The sequence below is a fragment of the Terrapene carolina genome, unplaced genomic scaffold, assembly GCF_002925995.2.
Source record: "Terrapene carolina triunguis isolate 2854851 unplaced genomic scaffold, T_m_triunguis-2.0 Scaffold62, whole genome shotgun sequence".
NCBI lineage: Eukaryota > Metazoa > Chordata > Testudines > Emydidae > Terrapene > Terrapene triunguis.
This window is the reverse complement of record NW_020664413.1, coordinates 23648191-23662968: the sequence shown is the minus strand read 5'-3', so window position 1 is coordinate 23662968 and position 14778 is coordinate 23648191. Positions and strand designations below refer to the sequence as shown.

Genomic DNA, 14778 nt, shown 5'->3' with positions numbered 1-14778 from the left:
CATGAAATCTTCAGTGTGAGGCTGTTGTGGGGGAAACACCTTTTAAAAGGAAGAATACAGGAAATTTCTGTGCAAACATTAACTTTGCCCAGAGCCAGAGCTCATTGCAGTAACAATCTAGAACTATGACACATGAAAAGACATGCCATAAATTGGTGAGGAAAAGCCACCAAAAAACCCCCTAAGAACTCAGGAGTGGGAAGGTAAGACAACAGAGGTTGTCTCTATACCAGAGAACAAAAAATAGTGAAGAATTTTAGGAAGAGTTTGAATCTGTTGGAGAAGTGGCTGAAGGCTGCTGTTTTATATACAAATTGAAGACTTGCTTATTATAATTGCAACTGTTTCTGCCATAATGCATTCATTGCTTGATATTCTTTGTCTGGCACTATTTGGTGTTTGGTATACCATAAGCTTAAAAGTTTAGTGAACTCCAATAGTCCTTCACCAACTAACAAAGTTATAAAGAACAGATATTATTATGTTTCCAATTAGAACACTATTCAGAAATCTTGTATTCCGATAATAAATAAAACAGTGATGTCCTGGCACAAAGACACAAAAAAGAATGGGTTTACTGAAATGCACTAGATAATATTGATTACCAAAAGCAATGGTTATTTAAGAACCAGAGGGAAGTCTTCTAATATTTATAAAGTTTTAACATCTTAATATTTTTGTTCACTAAATGCTGTGTATAGTATGCTACAAAGAAAAGATTAGCATTCTCTCCTACTTCCTTAGTTCCCTTTATTTTCTCTAGAAAATTTAGGGTTTAATCAACGTAACTGGTGCAATTCCATGTAACTTAGGGCTTGTCTACACTTGAAAGTTAATTTGGATCAAGGTAGAGTATAAATTTGAAGTGCAACAACTATTCCTGAATAACTCCATGTTTAGACAGGCCCTTAAGATTGACTCATCTGGTCTAAAATAGACTAACTGGTACAAAAACTGTGAATGTTCACATGGGGCAATTTGAACCTGTCTTAAAAGAACAAGCCACTCTTACACCGAGATATCTGGGACAACCCCAGGTGGATAATCTTAACTATACTAGTGCAATTTTGTCTACTCACAAAAAGTCTTACTCCTCCTCCTCTTCAACTTTTCACTGCTCTCACACCCTTTCACTTCTTCCAAATCTTTTTTCATCTTCGTAGGAAGCTTTGAGTGAGGCAGTTCCAAGCACTCTCGAAAATTCCTAGGTCTGCTCTCATTTGTAATTAGTGCCAAAATTCTCATGGGATTTCCAGTGAGAATTCGACCAACAATAAGCACTGTAGAAAATCCCGCCTTAAAGTTTTAAAATTTGATAGTAACAACATTAAACCTCAAGTTGGAAATATATCCCCCCACACCTACCCTTCCCCGCCCCCGAAAAGGGAACATGGTCTACCTCCCCACAATGGTTGAAATACAGTTCTACAACACTGTGCATAGCAGTTGACAAGATTTCATAAAAACTGCCTTTTTCCCTTCAGCACAGCAACACTTCAGTCAGAGTGGGGAAAACTACTCTATAGATGTTTTGCTACTTCTGAGGAACTGGCAAATCAGAATTACAATTTTTCCTAAAACTGCTTTTTACTGATGAACTTAAAGGTATAAAACCTCTTTATGAGGTAAAAGAGGACTATAATGAATATCACTTTATTCCACTGATAAAAAAAAAAAAAAAGTTCAACTTTACTTGTAAGATATGAAGATTTGTAAGATTAAGGTTTTTTATTAAGTTTTGTTCAAGCTTTTTGGAAACATTTTAGTAATGCGAAGACAATACTATAAATTTAATGCATTCTTTTCTTCCTTCTCCTCCCTCTCCCAAACAGTGGTATAAAGACATTTTGTAGTTCCAAAAGAATTCTTCAGAGTACCATAGTGATCAATTAGATGGTTGTAATCTTTAGCATTCGGCCTAGGACCCAACCAATGCCTACTGATATCCCAATACAACCCTGTGGTGTGTGTTATTGCTTACCATATCTGACTGGCCATCAGTTACACAAAAAAAGGCCAGGATTTTCAGAAATTATGAGCACACGGAAGCTGCCACTGGCCTCAGTGCCTGTGGGTGGAGGCGTGGCTAGGCTGCTCTGCGCACTCCTCCCTTGCAGGCGCCAACCCTGCAGCTCCCATTGGCTGTGGTTCCCGGAGCCAGCGCTCGGGGTGGGGGCAGTGCACAGAGCCACCTAGCCGTGCCTCTGCCTAGAAGCAACAGGTCACCGCTTGTGGGGAGCCACCCCAGGTAAGCGCTGCCTGGATCCTGTACCCTGCACCCCCCCTACCGCACCCTAACCCCCTGCCTCGAGCCCCCAAACTCCCTCCCTCTTAGTTAACCTCTTAGGTTTTTGTTTTACTTACTGGCACCCTCCATTCTTCCAACATGCCAGATAAAATATTTAAACTACAATAAAAGCTTTGTTAACAAATTTAAGTGGGGACTGTAGGCACCTAAATTCAAAAATTCTGGCTTCTAATATAGTGAACAATGTATTGTTTGGTATCCTGTAATGTATCTCCTAACTAGCCTTGTTTTTGGTAAACTTGGTTTAAAGCATTATTATACATAAGATAGTTAAAATTTTCTCACCTATCATAACAGTTGATATCATCCAGCCAACAACCTTGTTTCACAATATCAATTGATCCAGAAATATTCTTCCATGTAGCAAAGCAGTGTCGTCTTTTATCTTTATCGCCATAACAAGGTTCAATGCCACTGCGATTTGTTTTATCCTTTTCCCAATTAGCATTATAGTAGATGCACTCCTGTGTTTCCGATCTGCCTAGTATGGCACCTATTTGGAATTAAAAATAATTTAATGTTAAACCACTGGATTCTGAAGGCTGAAGCACATTTGAACACTAAAAATCAGGCTGCATATAAGCTTCTTATATTGATACCATTATTAATATTCAAGTTCTCTTCTCATTACTTGTTTTTATATTTAAAGTTAGCATGCATTCTAAACAGGTGCTGAAACATAAAACAATAGCAGCTAAAACAAAGGTGTTCTGTTAAATTTAATGATATAGCCCGAACAACGCATAGCTTGTCAAGATTTGTAGAAAGGCTGGAAAATATCTTCACAAATAAGTGACAAATTTTGGCACAGCTTCTCATTATATGGCTGTAACCAAAGATTTTATTGGCTAAAGGATAAAGCTTAATCAGTAAGTATTAGTCAAATAATGGTGGTCTTAAATTCCAAAGCAGCATTAGTTAGCAGAATTTACCTAGTTTTCAAAGGCTGCCTCACTTCCTTGTCTTAGCATCCCCTCCATCACTTAGGGTCACGTGATTACTTCATTAGCTCAGCTCTTAAAAAAGTTTCTAAGGGTATGTCTACGCTACGAAATTAGGTCAAATTTATGGACGTCGATTTTTTAGAAATCGATTTTACAGTCGATTGTGTGTGTCCCCACTTAAGACCACTAACTCGGCGGAGTGCATCCACTGTACCGAGGCTAGCATCGACTTCCAGAGCGTTGCACTGTGGTAGCTATCCAACAGTTCCCGCAGTCTCCGCTGCCCATTGGAATTCTGGGTTGAGATCCCAATGCCTGATGGGTCAAAAACATTGTCGCGGGTGGTTCTGGGTAAATGTCGTCAGGCCCCCCCCTTCCTCCCTCCCGCCGTGAAAGCAACGGCAGACAAGCGTTTCGAGCCTTTTTTTCTGGGTTACCCCTGCAGATGCCATACCACAGCAAGCATGGAGTCCGCTCAGCTCACCCTCACCATACATCTCCTGGGTGCTGACAGACGTAGTACTGCATTGCTACACAGCAGCAGCTCATTGCCTTTTGGCAGCAGGCGGTGCATTACGACTGGTAGCCATCATCATCATTGTCTCCTGGGTGCTCTTTTAGCCGACCTCGGTGAGGTCTGTCAGGGGCGCCTGGACATAAATGGGAGTGACTCCAGGTCATTCTCTTTTTAAGTTTTGTCTCATGGAGATTCAGTCCTGCCTGAAGTCGTACTGCACCATCTTCTGGCGAGCAGCCAGGAGACGACGATGGCTAGCAGTTGTACTGCACGTCCTCTGGCAAGCACCCAGAAGACGAGGATGGCTAGCAGTCGTACTGCACTGTCTGCTGCCAGCCTAAGATGTATAAGAGAGATGGAGGGGATCAAAACAAGAAAGAGACCAGATTTGTTTTGTATTCATTTGCTCCTCGCTCCCTCCCTCCGTGAATAGTGGGGGGAGGGATAGCTCAGTGGTTTGAACATTGGCCTGCTAAACCCAGGGTTTCGAGTTCAATCCTTGAGGGGGCCATTCTGTGCAACAGTTGTGTGTGTTTCTCCTTGATGCAAACCCACCCCCTTTGTTGATTTTAATTCCCTGTAAGCCATGTCGTCAGTCACCCCTCCCTCCATCAGAGCAATGGCAGACAATAGTTTCGCACCTTTTTCCAGCGCAGACGCCATAGCACGGCAAGCATGGAGCCCGCTCAGATCACCGTGGCAATTATGAGCACTGTAAACACCACGCACATTATCCTGCAGTATATGCAGAACCTGCAAAAGCAAAACCAGGCGAGGAGGCGATGGCAGCGCGGTGACAAGAGTGATGAGGACATGGACACAGACTTCTCTCAAAGTACGGGCCCCGGCAATGTGGACATCATGATGTTAATAGGGCAGGTTCATGCCGTGGAAATCCGACTCTGGGCCCGGGAAACAAGCACAGACTGGTGGGACTGCATAGTGTTGCATGTCTGGAACGATTCCCAGTGGCTGCGAAACTTTTGCACGCGTATGGGCACTTTCATGGAACTTTATGACTTGCTTTCCCCTGCCCTGAAGCGCAAGAATACCAAGATGAGAGCAGCCCTCACAGTTCACAAGCGAGTGGCGATAGCCCTGTGCAAGCTTCCAACGCCGGACAGCTACCGGTCAGTTGGGCACCAATTTGGAGTGGGCAAATCTACTGTGGGGGCTGCTGTGATCCAAGTAGGCAACGCAATCAAAGAGCTGCGGATATCAAGGGTAGTGAGTCTGGGAAATGTGCGGGTCATAGTGGATGGCTTTGCTGCAATGGGATTCCCCAACTGTGGTGGGGCGATAGACGAAACCCATATCCCTATCTTGGCACCAGAGCACCGAAGCAGTGAGTACATAAACCGAAAGGGGTACTTTTCAATGGTGCTGCAAGCACTGGTGGACCACAACATCAACGTGGGATGGCTGGGAAAGGTACATGACGCTCACATCTTCAGGAACTCTGGTCTGTTTCAAAAGCTGCAGCAAGGGACTTTCTCCCCAGACCAGAAAATAACCGTTGGGGATGTTGAAATGCCTATCGTTATCCTTGGGGACCCAGCCTACCCCTTAATGCTATGGCTCATGAAGCCATACACAGACAGCCTGGACAGTAGTCAGGAGCTGTTCAACTATAGGCTGAGCAAGTGCCTAATGGTGGTAGAACGTGCATTTGGACGTTTAAAAGCGCACTGGCGCAGTTTACTGACTCGGATAGACCTCAGCGAAACCAATATTCCCATTGTTATTACTGCTTGCTGTGCGCTCCACAATATCTGAGAGTAAGGGGGAAGACGTTTATGGCGGGGTGGGAGGTTAAGGCAAATTGCCTGGCCACTGATTACATGCAGCCAGACACCAGGGCGGTTAGCAGAATAGAGGAGGGCGTGGTGCGATGTGAAGCTTTGAAAACCAGTTGCATGACTGGCCAGGCTACGGTGTGAAAGTTCTGTTTGTTTCTCCTTGATGACTCCTCCGCCACCCCGGTTCACTCTACTTCCCTGTAAGCTAACCACCCTCCCCTCCCACCTTCGATCACCACTTGCAGAGGCAATAAAGTCATTGTTGCTTCACATTCATGCATTCTTTATTAATTCATCACACAAATAGGGGGATAACTGCCAAGGTAGCCCGGGAGGGGTGGAGGAGGAGGGAAGCACCGGGTGGGGTGGGGGAGGAGGGAAGGACAAGGCCACACTGCACTTTAAAACTTATTGAATGCCAGCTTTCTGTTGCTTGGGCAGTCCTCTGGGGTGGAGTGGTTGGGTGCCCAGAGCCCCCCCCACCGCGTTCTTGGGCATCTGTGTGAGGACGCTATGGAACTTGGGGAGGAGGGCGGTTGGTTACACAGGGGCTGTAGCGGCAATCTGTGCTCATGCTGCCTTTCCTGAACCTCAACCATACGCCGGAGCATATCAGTTTGTTCCTCCAGTAGCCTCAGCATTGCCTCTTGCCTTCTGTCACCAAGCTAACGCCACCTATCATCTTCAGCCTGCCACCTGTCCTCGCGTTCATATTGTGCTTTCCTGGTCTCTGACATTGTCTGCCTCCACGCATTCTGCTGGTCTCTTTCAGTGTGGGAGGACTGCATGAGCTCAGAGAACATTTCATCGCGAGTATGTTTTTTTCGCCCTCTAATCTTCGCTAGCCTCTGGGAAGGAGAAGATAGTGTGAGCGCTGAAACATTTTTTTTTCCCTCCACCAGCTGCAAAAGGGAGAGTGGTAGTTAAAAAGACATTTTAGAGAGCAATGGGTAGCCTCTTTCACGGTAAACCTTGCTGTTAAAATTACATAGCACGTGTGCTTTCGGTACAAGGTTGCATTTTGCCTCTTAGTGAGGGTATGCCTGTTTGGTATGAGAGATCACTCACGCAGGGCCAGGAAACAGAATTCGGCTTGCAGGCAGCCATGGTAAGACACAGTCTTTTGGCTTCTTTAACCTTCATAACATTTGGGAATGGTTTCAAACAGCAGCACCCTCATTTCCCATACCAAGCAGCCATTGGGTTGGCCATTTAAAATGGGTTGGCAATTTAAAAGGAGGAGCTACGGTTTTCGGGTTAACATGCAGCACAAACCCAACTAACCCACCCCACACACACACCCCCAATTTTCTGGGATGATCGCTTCACCCCTCCCCCCACCACGTGGCTAACAGTGGGGAACATTTCTGTTCAGCCACAGGCAAACAGCCCAGCAGGAACGGCCACCTCTGAATGTCCCCTTAATAAAATCACCCTATTTCAACCAGGTGACCATGAATATTACTCTCCTGAGAATAACACAGAGAGATAAAGAACGGATGTTGTTTGAATGCCAGCAAACACCGGGACCATACGCTGTGTTATGCAATGATTCCAGACCACGTGCTACTGGCCTGGCGTGGTAAAGTGTCCTTCCATGGAGGACGGAATAAGGCTGCCCTCCCCAGAAACCTTTTGCAAAGGCTTTAGGAGTACATCCAGGAGAGCTTTATGGAGCTGTCCCTGGAGGATTTCTGCTCCACCCCAGACACGTTAACAGACTTCCAGTAGCTGTAATGGCCGTGAATGCCAGGGCAAATTAATCATTAAACACGCTTGCTTTTAAACCATGTATAATATTTACAAAAGGTACACTTACCAGAGGTCCCTTCTCTGCCTGGTGGGTCTGGGAGGCAGCCTTGGGTGGATTCAGGGGGTACTGACTCCAGGTCCAGGGTGAGAAACTGTTCCTGGCTGTCAGGGAAAACGGTTTCTCCACTTGCTTGCTGTGAGCTATCTTCCTTGTCCCCAAAACCCGCATCCCTGTTGCGTGCTACTCCATTGACGGAGTCAAAGCACAGGGCTGGAGTAGTTGTGGCTGCACCTCCTAGAATGGCATGCAGCTCATCATAGACACGGCATGTCTGGGGCTCTGACCCGGAGCGGCCGTTTGCCTCTGTTTTTTTGGTAGGCTTGCCTCAGCTCCTTAAGTTTCACACAGCACTGCTGCGGGTCCCTGTTATAGCCTCTGTCCTTCATGCCCTTGGAGATTTTTTCAAATGTTTGGCCATTTCATCTTTTGGCATGGAGTTCTGATAGCACGGATTCATCTCCCCATACAGCGATCAGATCCCGTACCTCCCGTTTGGTCCATGCTGGAGCTCTTTTGCGATTCTGGGACTCCATCATGGTCACCTTTGCTGATGAGATCTGCACTCACCTGCAGATTGCCACGCTGGCCAAACAGGAAATGAGATTCAAAAGTTCACAGGCCTTTTCCTGTCTACCTGTCCAGTGCATCTGAGTTGAGAGCGCTGTCCAGAGCGGTCACAATGGAGCAGTCTGGGATAGCTCCCGGAGGCCAATACCGTCAAATTGCGACCACACTACCCCAAATTCGATCCGGCAAGGTCGATTTCAGCACCAATCCCCTCGTCGGGGGAGGAGTACAGAAATCAATTTTAAGAGCCCTTTAAGTTGAAAAAAACAGCTTCGTCGTGTGGATGGGTGCAGGGTTAAATCGATGTAACGCTGATAAACTCGACCTAAACTCATAGTGTAGACCAGGGCTAACCCTTGCAGTTGTGAAGAAAAGCTTGAAAAAATAACCCAATTAATGGCATAGTGTTCACCTACATTTGAGCTAAGAGGTATGCTTCCTAGCTCATGTAGATGTCCCCATGCTAGTTCTGCTCAAGCAAGTATGCTAAAAATAGCAGTACAGCCATGGTAGCACAGGCAGCAACTCAGGCTAGCTGTCCAAGTACATACCTACGGGATCCAGGCCAATGTTTAACTAAGTTTTCAAGATACTGTTAAACTCTTAGACAGGAATTCACATGGTTTGAATGTGGTTAGGATTCCCATCTCTTTGTCCATCTACAGGAAATTAAATACCAGAAATGGGGGGGGGGAGAAGGGGGCAGTGGGTTGGCTGTAGGGGCAAAGTCAAATAAGCTGTTTAGGAAATAATTTTCAGTGTGACTCAGACAAAACTAAAGTTTCCAGAGGTCAAACTTCCTGATACCTCAAAAAATCCCAACCAACAGTTCTCACCCCAGGTGTGAAGCTGTGCACACCTCTTATCAATCAAAAGGCACTATTCTCCATATATGGTTAACCTGTCTTTTTCCTTCAAAATAATGTCTTGTTCTATTGTAAAAAAGAGGTGAAGTGCTTATATATATATATATATAAAATCAAAGAATGCATGACTAGGTCTTCTAAGTTTATAGGAACTATAAAGGATTTGTTTGGTTTCTTTTCCAAATGATTGCCACACTCTAGAAATGCGGATTACATAGCACAAGGAGGAAAGACTATTTATAGATACAAGCATCTAACCTGGCGTAGAATGCTGTATATTAAAAGCAATTGCTTCGAATAGGGGAAATTCCAATTAATAGTCCGGGTAATATGGAAAAATACAGTCTTTGAAATGAAAAAGAATCCTCCAACTAAGTCAAAGTACAAGAAATCTGTTATACACTGATGCCATCTATTGGATATCAAGGGAAGTAGTAGAGAAACAGCTGAAAGTCAAGAGCCATTTAGCAACCATTCACTAGAAATGAGAGCAGCCCCCTTCAGTGAACCCTGAAACCATGATATTGAACATTTTCCAAGCTGTGGACCCTGGAGTTGCTAAATCCATCAAAGCTGCAAAAACAGAAGTGTCACCAGACACTTGGACTCACCCCACTCCTAGGATTACCACGATTGAGAAGTGACAAGCTTTCATTTCAGAAATTGTATGTGTTTAATGCAAATAACTGAAAACACTCTTTCTAGCAAGACCTCAAGTAACCATATTTTGGACTTTAACTAGGCAAGCCACATTTCTCATTTTTAGTTCAAGTATGTTACCCTAAAAGATCTTTAAAGTACTTTAAACAATTGCTTGAGATGTTTTAAACTAGTCTCTAGCAAACCAAACAAGAAATAGCAGAAACCACATTTATAATAGTGCCTTAAGAGAAGTGCATCTTTACACCATTAGAGAATTATTTGAAGGGTGATAAATGAATTGGAGATGAAAAATTGGTAAGCAATTAAATAAAAAAATCCTGATTTGTTTTTGTTCCTTCATATAGCTGGTGAGCTGCAACACTGGTCTATGCTAATCATTTACAAGACTGCATGCATGTTGTGTGTTCAATATGTGCCTGGAACATCTGTGGTAGCTACACTTATGTAAATAATCAACAATTCACAGATTATGTGGTTCCGGGCAAATTAAGTCAACTATCGATTGGTTGAGATCTGAGAAATACTGTCCAAGATAGAAACAGAACTGAAAAGAATGTAAGAGGTAAATTCAATAAGCTAGGGCTCCCCAGCTCAAAAAGGGGTTATCCTAATTATATTACTTTCCAATACTGGTCTATTATACTTCCCAAATGGGCAAATCTAATTTATTGGCTTTCAGCTTTAACAAAACAACAACAAAAAGTAACTGGTACCTCAGCAAGTTAATATAACTGACCCTCAGTTCATGTCTATACTTACCCAACAATAACTGTTGATTGAGAGGTTGGAGTGGATCAAACTGAAGGTGTGCCTATGCGTCGTGTGCGATACACACACACACACACACACACACACACACACACACACACACACACACATTTTAAAAGAGCCATATCGGTCAGCATGAGGAGGCAAAGGAAACATGCTTTTTGCGTGAAGGCATGAGTGGCCACAACCCTCCCTCAGTCCCCTCACAAGTCAAAGTCTACAGGAGACAAGAACTCCAAAAAGCAGAGATGAAAGTTGGGTTGAGGGGGTCCACCCTGAAAGAATAATAGTTACTGAAGGGTAAGTAACCCCTCTCACTGAGTGAGAGAGAGTTTGGATTCCACTGTAGGTGACCGGCAAGCAGTATCACCTCAGGATGGTGAGAGTGAGGAGTTTTGGCAGCATCAGTTGAACAACGATTGTAATATTTTCCTCCACTGGTTTTCAATCAGCTTCCAATGCAGTTTAAGTAAGTAATGCATGAATCCCCAGCTATATCCAAGACCCATTGATCTATTGATCACCATTACAGCCACACTCAGGGACAATGCACATCTCAAAGTCCACGATGAAACATGCAAAAGCTGGGAACAAAACAAACATTCTCTGTTCCATAGCTAGATCCTCTCACCAATCTTCCAGAAGAGATCAGGCAAATCTAGAGTCTGTCCATCTTTAGAAAATGTTGCAATGCCTTCTTCTTTGAAAAGGCCTGTCCACTATAAGTGACATAATTCAACACCCCCCCCCCCCAAGATACCCCAAGCAGAGTTTTGACCCCAAAAAGGAGGACATGCCAGAAGCTCCATGAAGTCCACCATGAAATTTACTATTGATTTTACATGGAAGGCACTCAGATAGTATGGTGATGGGTGGCAGTATAAAACCGTAAGATAGTAATGTTTCAGAGTAAAATGATGCTTTGTTTACTTTCATACTGTGTAAAATGGGAACTAGAATCTTTTACATTCCCCTGAAACAGAATAAACTGAGCTTCATAAACTAATTACTCTCAAATGATCTGACTATTAGGTGGACAAACAAGCACGAGGAGAGCAAAAACTCCACAAATATTAAGAGCAATGACTCGCTGGATATAGTCTTCCTGAAGCAGAAATTAAAAAAGCTAGCCTACCTAAGAGACCAGAAGGGAACTGATTGATTAGGTTTTTTTGCTACATTCTTGAGGACTTCCTATTACTGCTTGGTAGCTGCTGTTTTAGCATTCTGAGCTTATGAACTGTACGTAAGTACATAAACTGGCAACTCTGATTCAGGCAGTTCCTGAGCATTACGTAGGTATTTGGAGTATATTTTGTAGAGAAGACCTTCAAGGTTTAAAAGTTCTCTTTTGGTGGAAGTCATTTCCCAGTCTTCAGATTAAATGAATAAATAAGAATTAGAGTAAAACTTATCATATTCACATAAAAGTACTCTAGAATAGAGGACCTTAACATCTTTTCCATGCAACCACATGCTGCCATGTGTGAAGACATCCCAAATTCTTTCAGCCTTCAATTGGATCTACTTCTTGAAACTAAGTTCCTTTTACCACCATTTGCAATTCTGTTAAACAAAATTATTAACCGACATTTCTCCTGTTTCATCATCAGATCACAATCTGTACACCACAAGTTCCAACATAAATCACTAACATATTTCTCATGTTCAGTGTTAAAAAAAAAATTGAAAATGTGATTTACTTCCCTACCCATACAAATAACGACACAGACAAGTGATGGACACTTATCACGCTTTCCAGACAGTCTCTGGAGAAGAAACTTGCACATTCGTGAACATTTCAGAATTTCATCATCTCTCCTCACCCACCAACAGAAGGTAAATAGTAGTTTTTTACAGCCCAATCCCTACAATGAAAACAGAGTAGGAAGAGGTGAGGAGCCAACATTCTCCTCTGCAGTTAGACTGGATACTTCAGTGTGATTCTTACAGACAGAAGATGAAAAATGAAGACATTATAAATTGATTTGAGTGCACACCAGATGCTTCAGCCAAAATTCTCCAGCAATACAATAAGTATGCACTGTATAAGAGACACTAGAGTTGGTTATTAATGAATCAACACAATATTCCTCTTTTACAAAACATCACCTCAGACCTTTCTTGTAAAAGTTCAGAATTCAGATTTTATTTGTCTTAAATAAAAGGTATAAAGATGTAGAAACTATACTTTCAACATCTTTAATGTTAAAACAAACACAAACACATAATTAGCCAAGAAGTCCCTTTCAATATAAAACCCTGATTCAGGAAAACCTTATTTTGGATAGCACTTCGGCACATGCTTAAGTTCCACTGAAATCAACAGGACTTATGCACTTAAGTGCTGTCTTAAATAGGGATGGATGGTCTTAAACGTATTCTAAACTGATTTCCTGATTTGAAGTCAAACTTGTGCAGAATCTTGCTGAACCTAATGCTGATAAATTCAGGATTATATTGCTTTGCTCATTCTAGTACCATATGAATGTTTAGAGGAATAGTAGCTCAACACTTCACAAAACAGCCACTCCGTAATAAACCTCTCAGTCCTTATCCTCAGCAGAAACCTGCACACCTTTAAAAAAGGAGCCTGAGAACTTAAATTCATAACTCTACTAGACACTAAAAACATGGACTTGACACTGGGCTTTTTGGCACATTGCAGCAACTTGTAACAAACCCTGCCACCAACTAACCCTCCATCCTCTTAAGACTGCAGAGGTGTTAAGTGCCAACTTCATTTTAAGGGCTCTCCTATAAACATGTGAGCCGCTGATGTTTAATCTGTCCCAGCTTGTATTTACCTTGGACACTCATTTCCTTCTCCAGACCTGGAAAAAATGATGAGGCTTGAAAGCTTGTCCCTTCCACCAACAGAAGTTGGTCCAATAAAGATATTACTTCACCTACCTGGTCTCTCTATTAGAGAATCAGTCATGGCAAATTCTGCTGAGCTATACAAGATCTAGTTAGGATTATGATACTCCATACAACCCCATTAAATACAACAAGGCTTGGCTTTACAGAGTGCAAGTCAAGGAAGAATTTGGCCTATCTGAAGAAAAAAGTTACTTTTTATTCAACTACTAGGCTGGCTTTGTTTACTTAACCTTACAGGAGAGCCCTGAAATACAGTTTAAGTACTTAAAAAAAAAAAAAAAAACAACCAACCAACAGCTTTTATGATCTAATTTCAATATGTTAATACTGAAAAAAATATTTTACCATGATTCTATTGAAATGAAAGCTTCCAAGGAAACTCAGATGTGTGTGGAGAGACGAAAAAAGTTCCACCTGATTCTCTACCTCAAAAAAAAATCATCAAGATTTGACTAATTATCTTATTACACTGAGGTCTAATTATTTTATTTTTCTGGGCTGACCAACTAGGTAAGTTATTGATTTCTCCTCTAATATGGAACACTTACACAAGTCCATGACTATACAGTGTTTCTCTACAAACAAAAGGCTTGGGAATCAACTGTCTACTAAAAACCAGAGAAATACCAGCTTCCTGTTTATTGAGAAAGAGCATCAAGCTCTATCATATTACCCATCCTGCACAAGTTTCCATTTCCTACTCATGGGGGAATTCTGCGCCACTGCGCAGGTGCAGAATTCATGTGTCCCGCATAATTTTATATATATATTTTTTTTTTTGCAGAAAATACATTCTGCTCCAGAAGTGCTGCAGTTCTGCCTTTTACCCACCAGAGACCACTGTGGTGCCAAAACAGTCAACAGCATGAATGCAGCAGACTGTTCTGGTGCCAGAGCGGACTCTGGTGGGCAAAAGGGAGAATTGCAGCACTTCTGGGGCAGAATGTATTTTCTGTGGGGAAAAAAATTCTGTGCCAGGACTAGAAGTTCATCACAGCACCTAGCCCGTGGAGCCAGGTTAGGACAGAATGGGGCACAAGGGACTGCTGAAGGGGGGTGTCAGACTGGGGTTCAGAATGGCTAGCAGGAGGGACAGATTGGGGATGCTAGTGGGCTCAGGAGCTAGAGGGGGACAGCATTGAGCCAGGGGCTGAACGGGAGTGGGATGAATGTCCACATGGGGACCACGGAGGAGGGCTGCAGGGATTCATGAGGATGGGGAAGGAAGCTGGAGGGACCCATCAGGATGGTGGGGGATACAGGGACTGCAGCAGATGAGCCTGACTGAATGGGAGAGGCTTGTGATCAGCCAGGTTCTGCATGGGGGAGGCTCCCTAACTATTCTGCCTCTCCCCATCAAAAAACCCTGTTCCATACTTCTCCCCCTCACCCCCCACACCCAACCACCCTCCAGTTTCACTCCAGGCTCCTTCCCTCTCTCTCAGCATCTTCACTACCTGTGAAAGTCCCAAGCCTTTGCACTGCTTCTGATGAGTGCGGGAAATACAGTTCAGTATTGTAATTTAAATGAATTACTCAAAGTTTTATATAAATATGTCTAGTAAGGAATCTATTTGTCAAAAGAAAATTAACAATACAGACCAAAAAAAGATTCTGGTACATACATACTTGCGGACAGATATTTTGAAA

General features: G+C 43.1%; 1 protein-coding gene across 1 annotated transcript in view; it reads right to left on the bottom strand.

Annotated features, from left to right (window-relative positions):
• Positions 1-14778, bottom strand: part of ACVR2A (activin A receptor type 2A) — a 111399-nt gene that overhangs the window by 52151 nt on the left and 44470 nt on the right. Inside the window, exon 2 of the mRNA XM_024217075.3 lies at positions 2594-2801. Coding sequence (XP_024072843.1) covers positions 2594-2801 — 208 coding nt within the window. The remainder of the gene's footprint in view (positions 1-2593; positions 2802-14778) is intronic.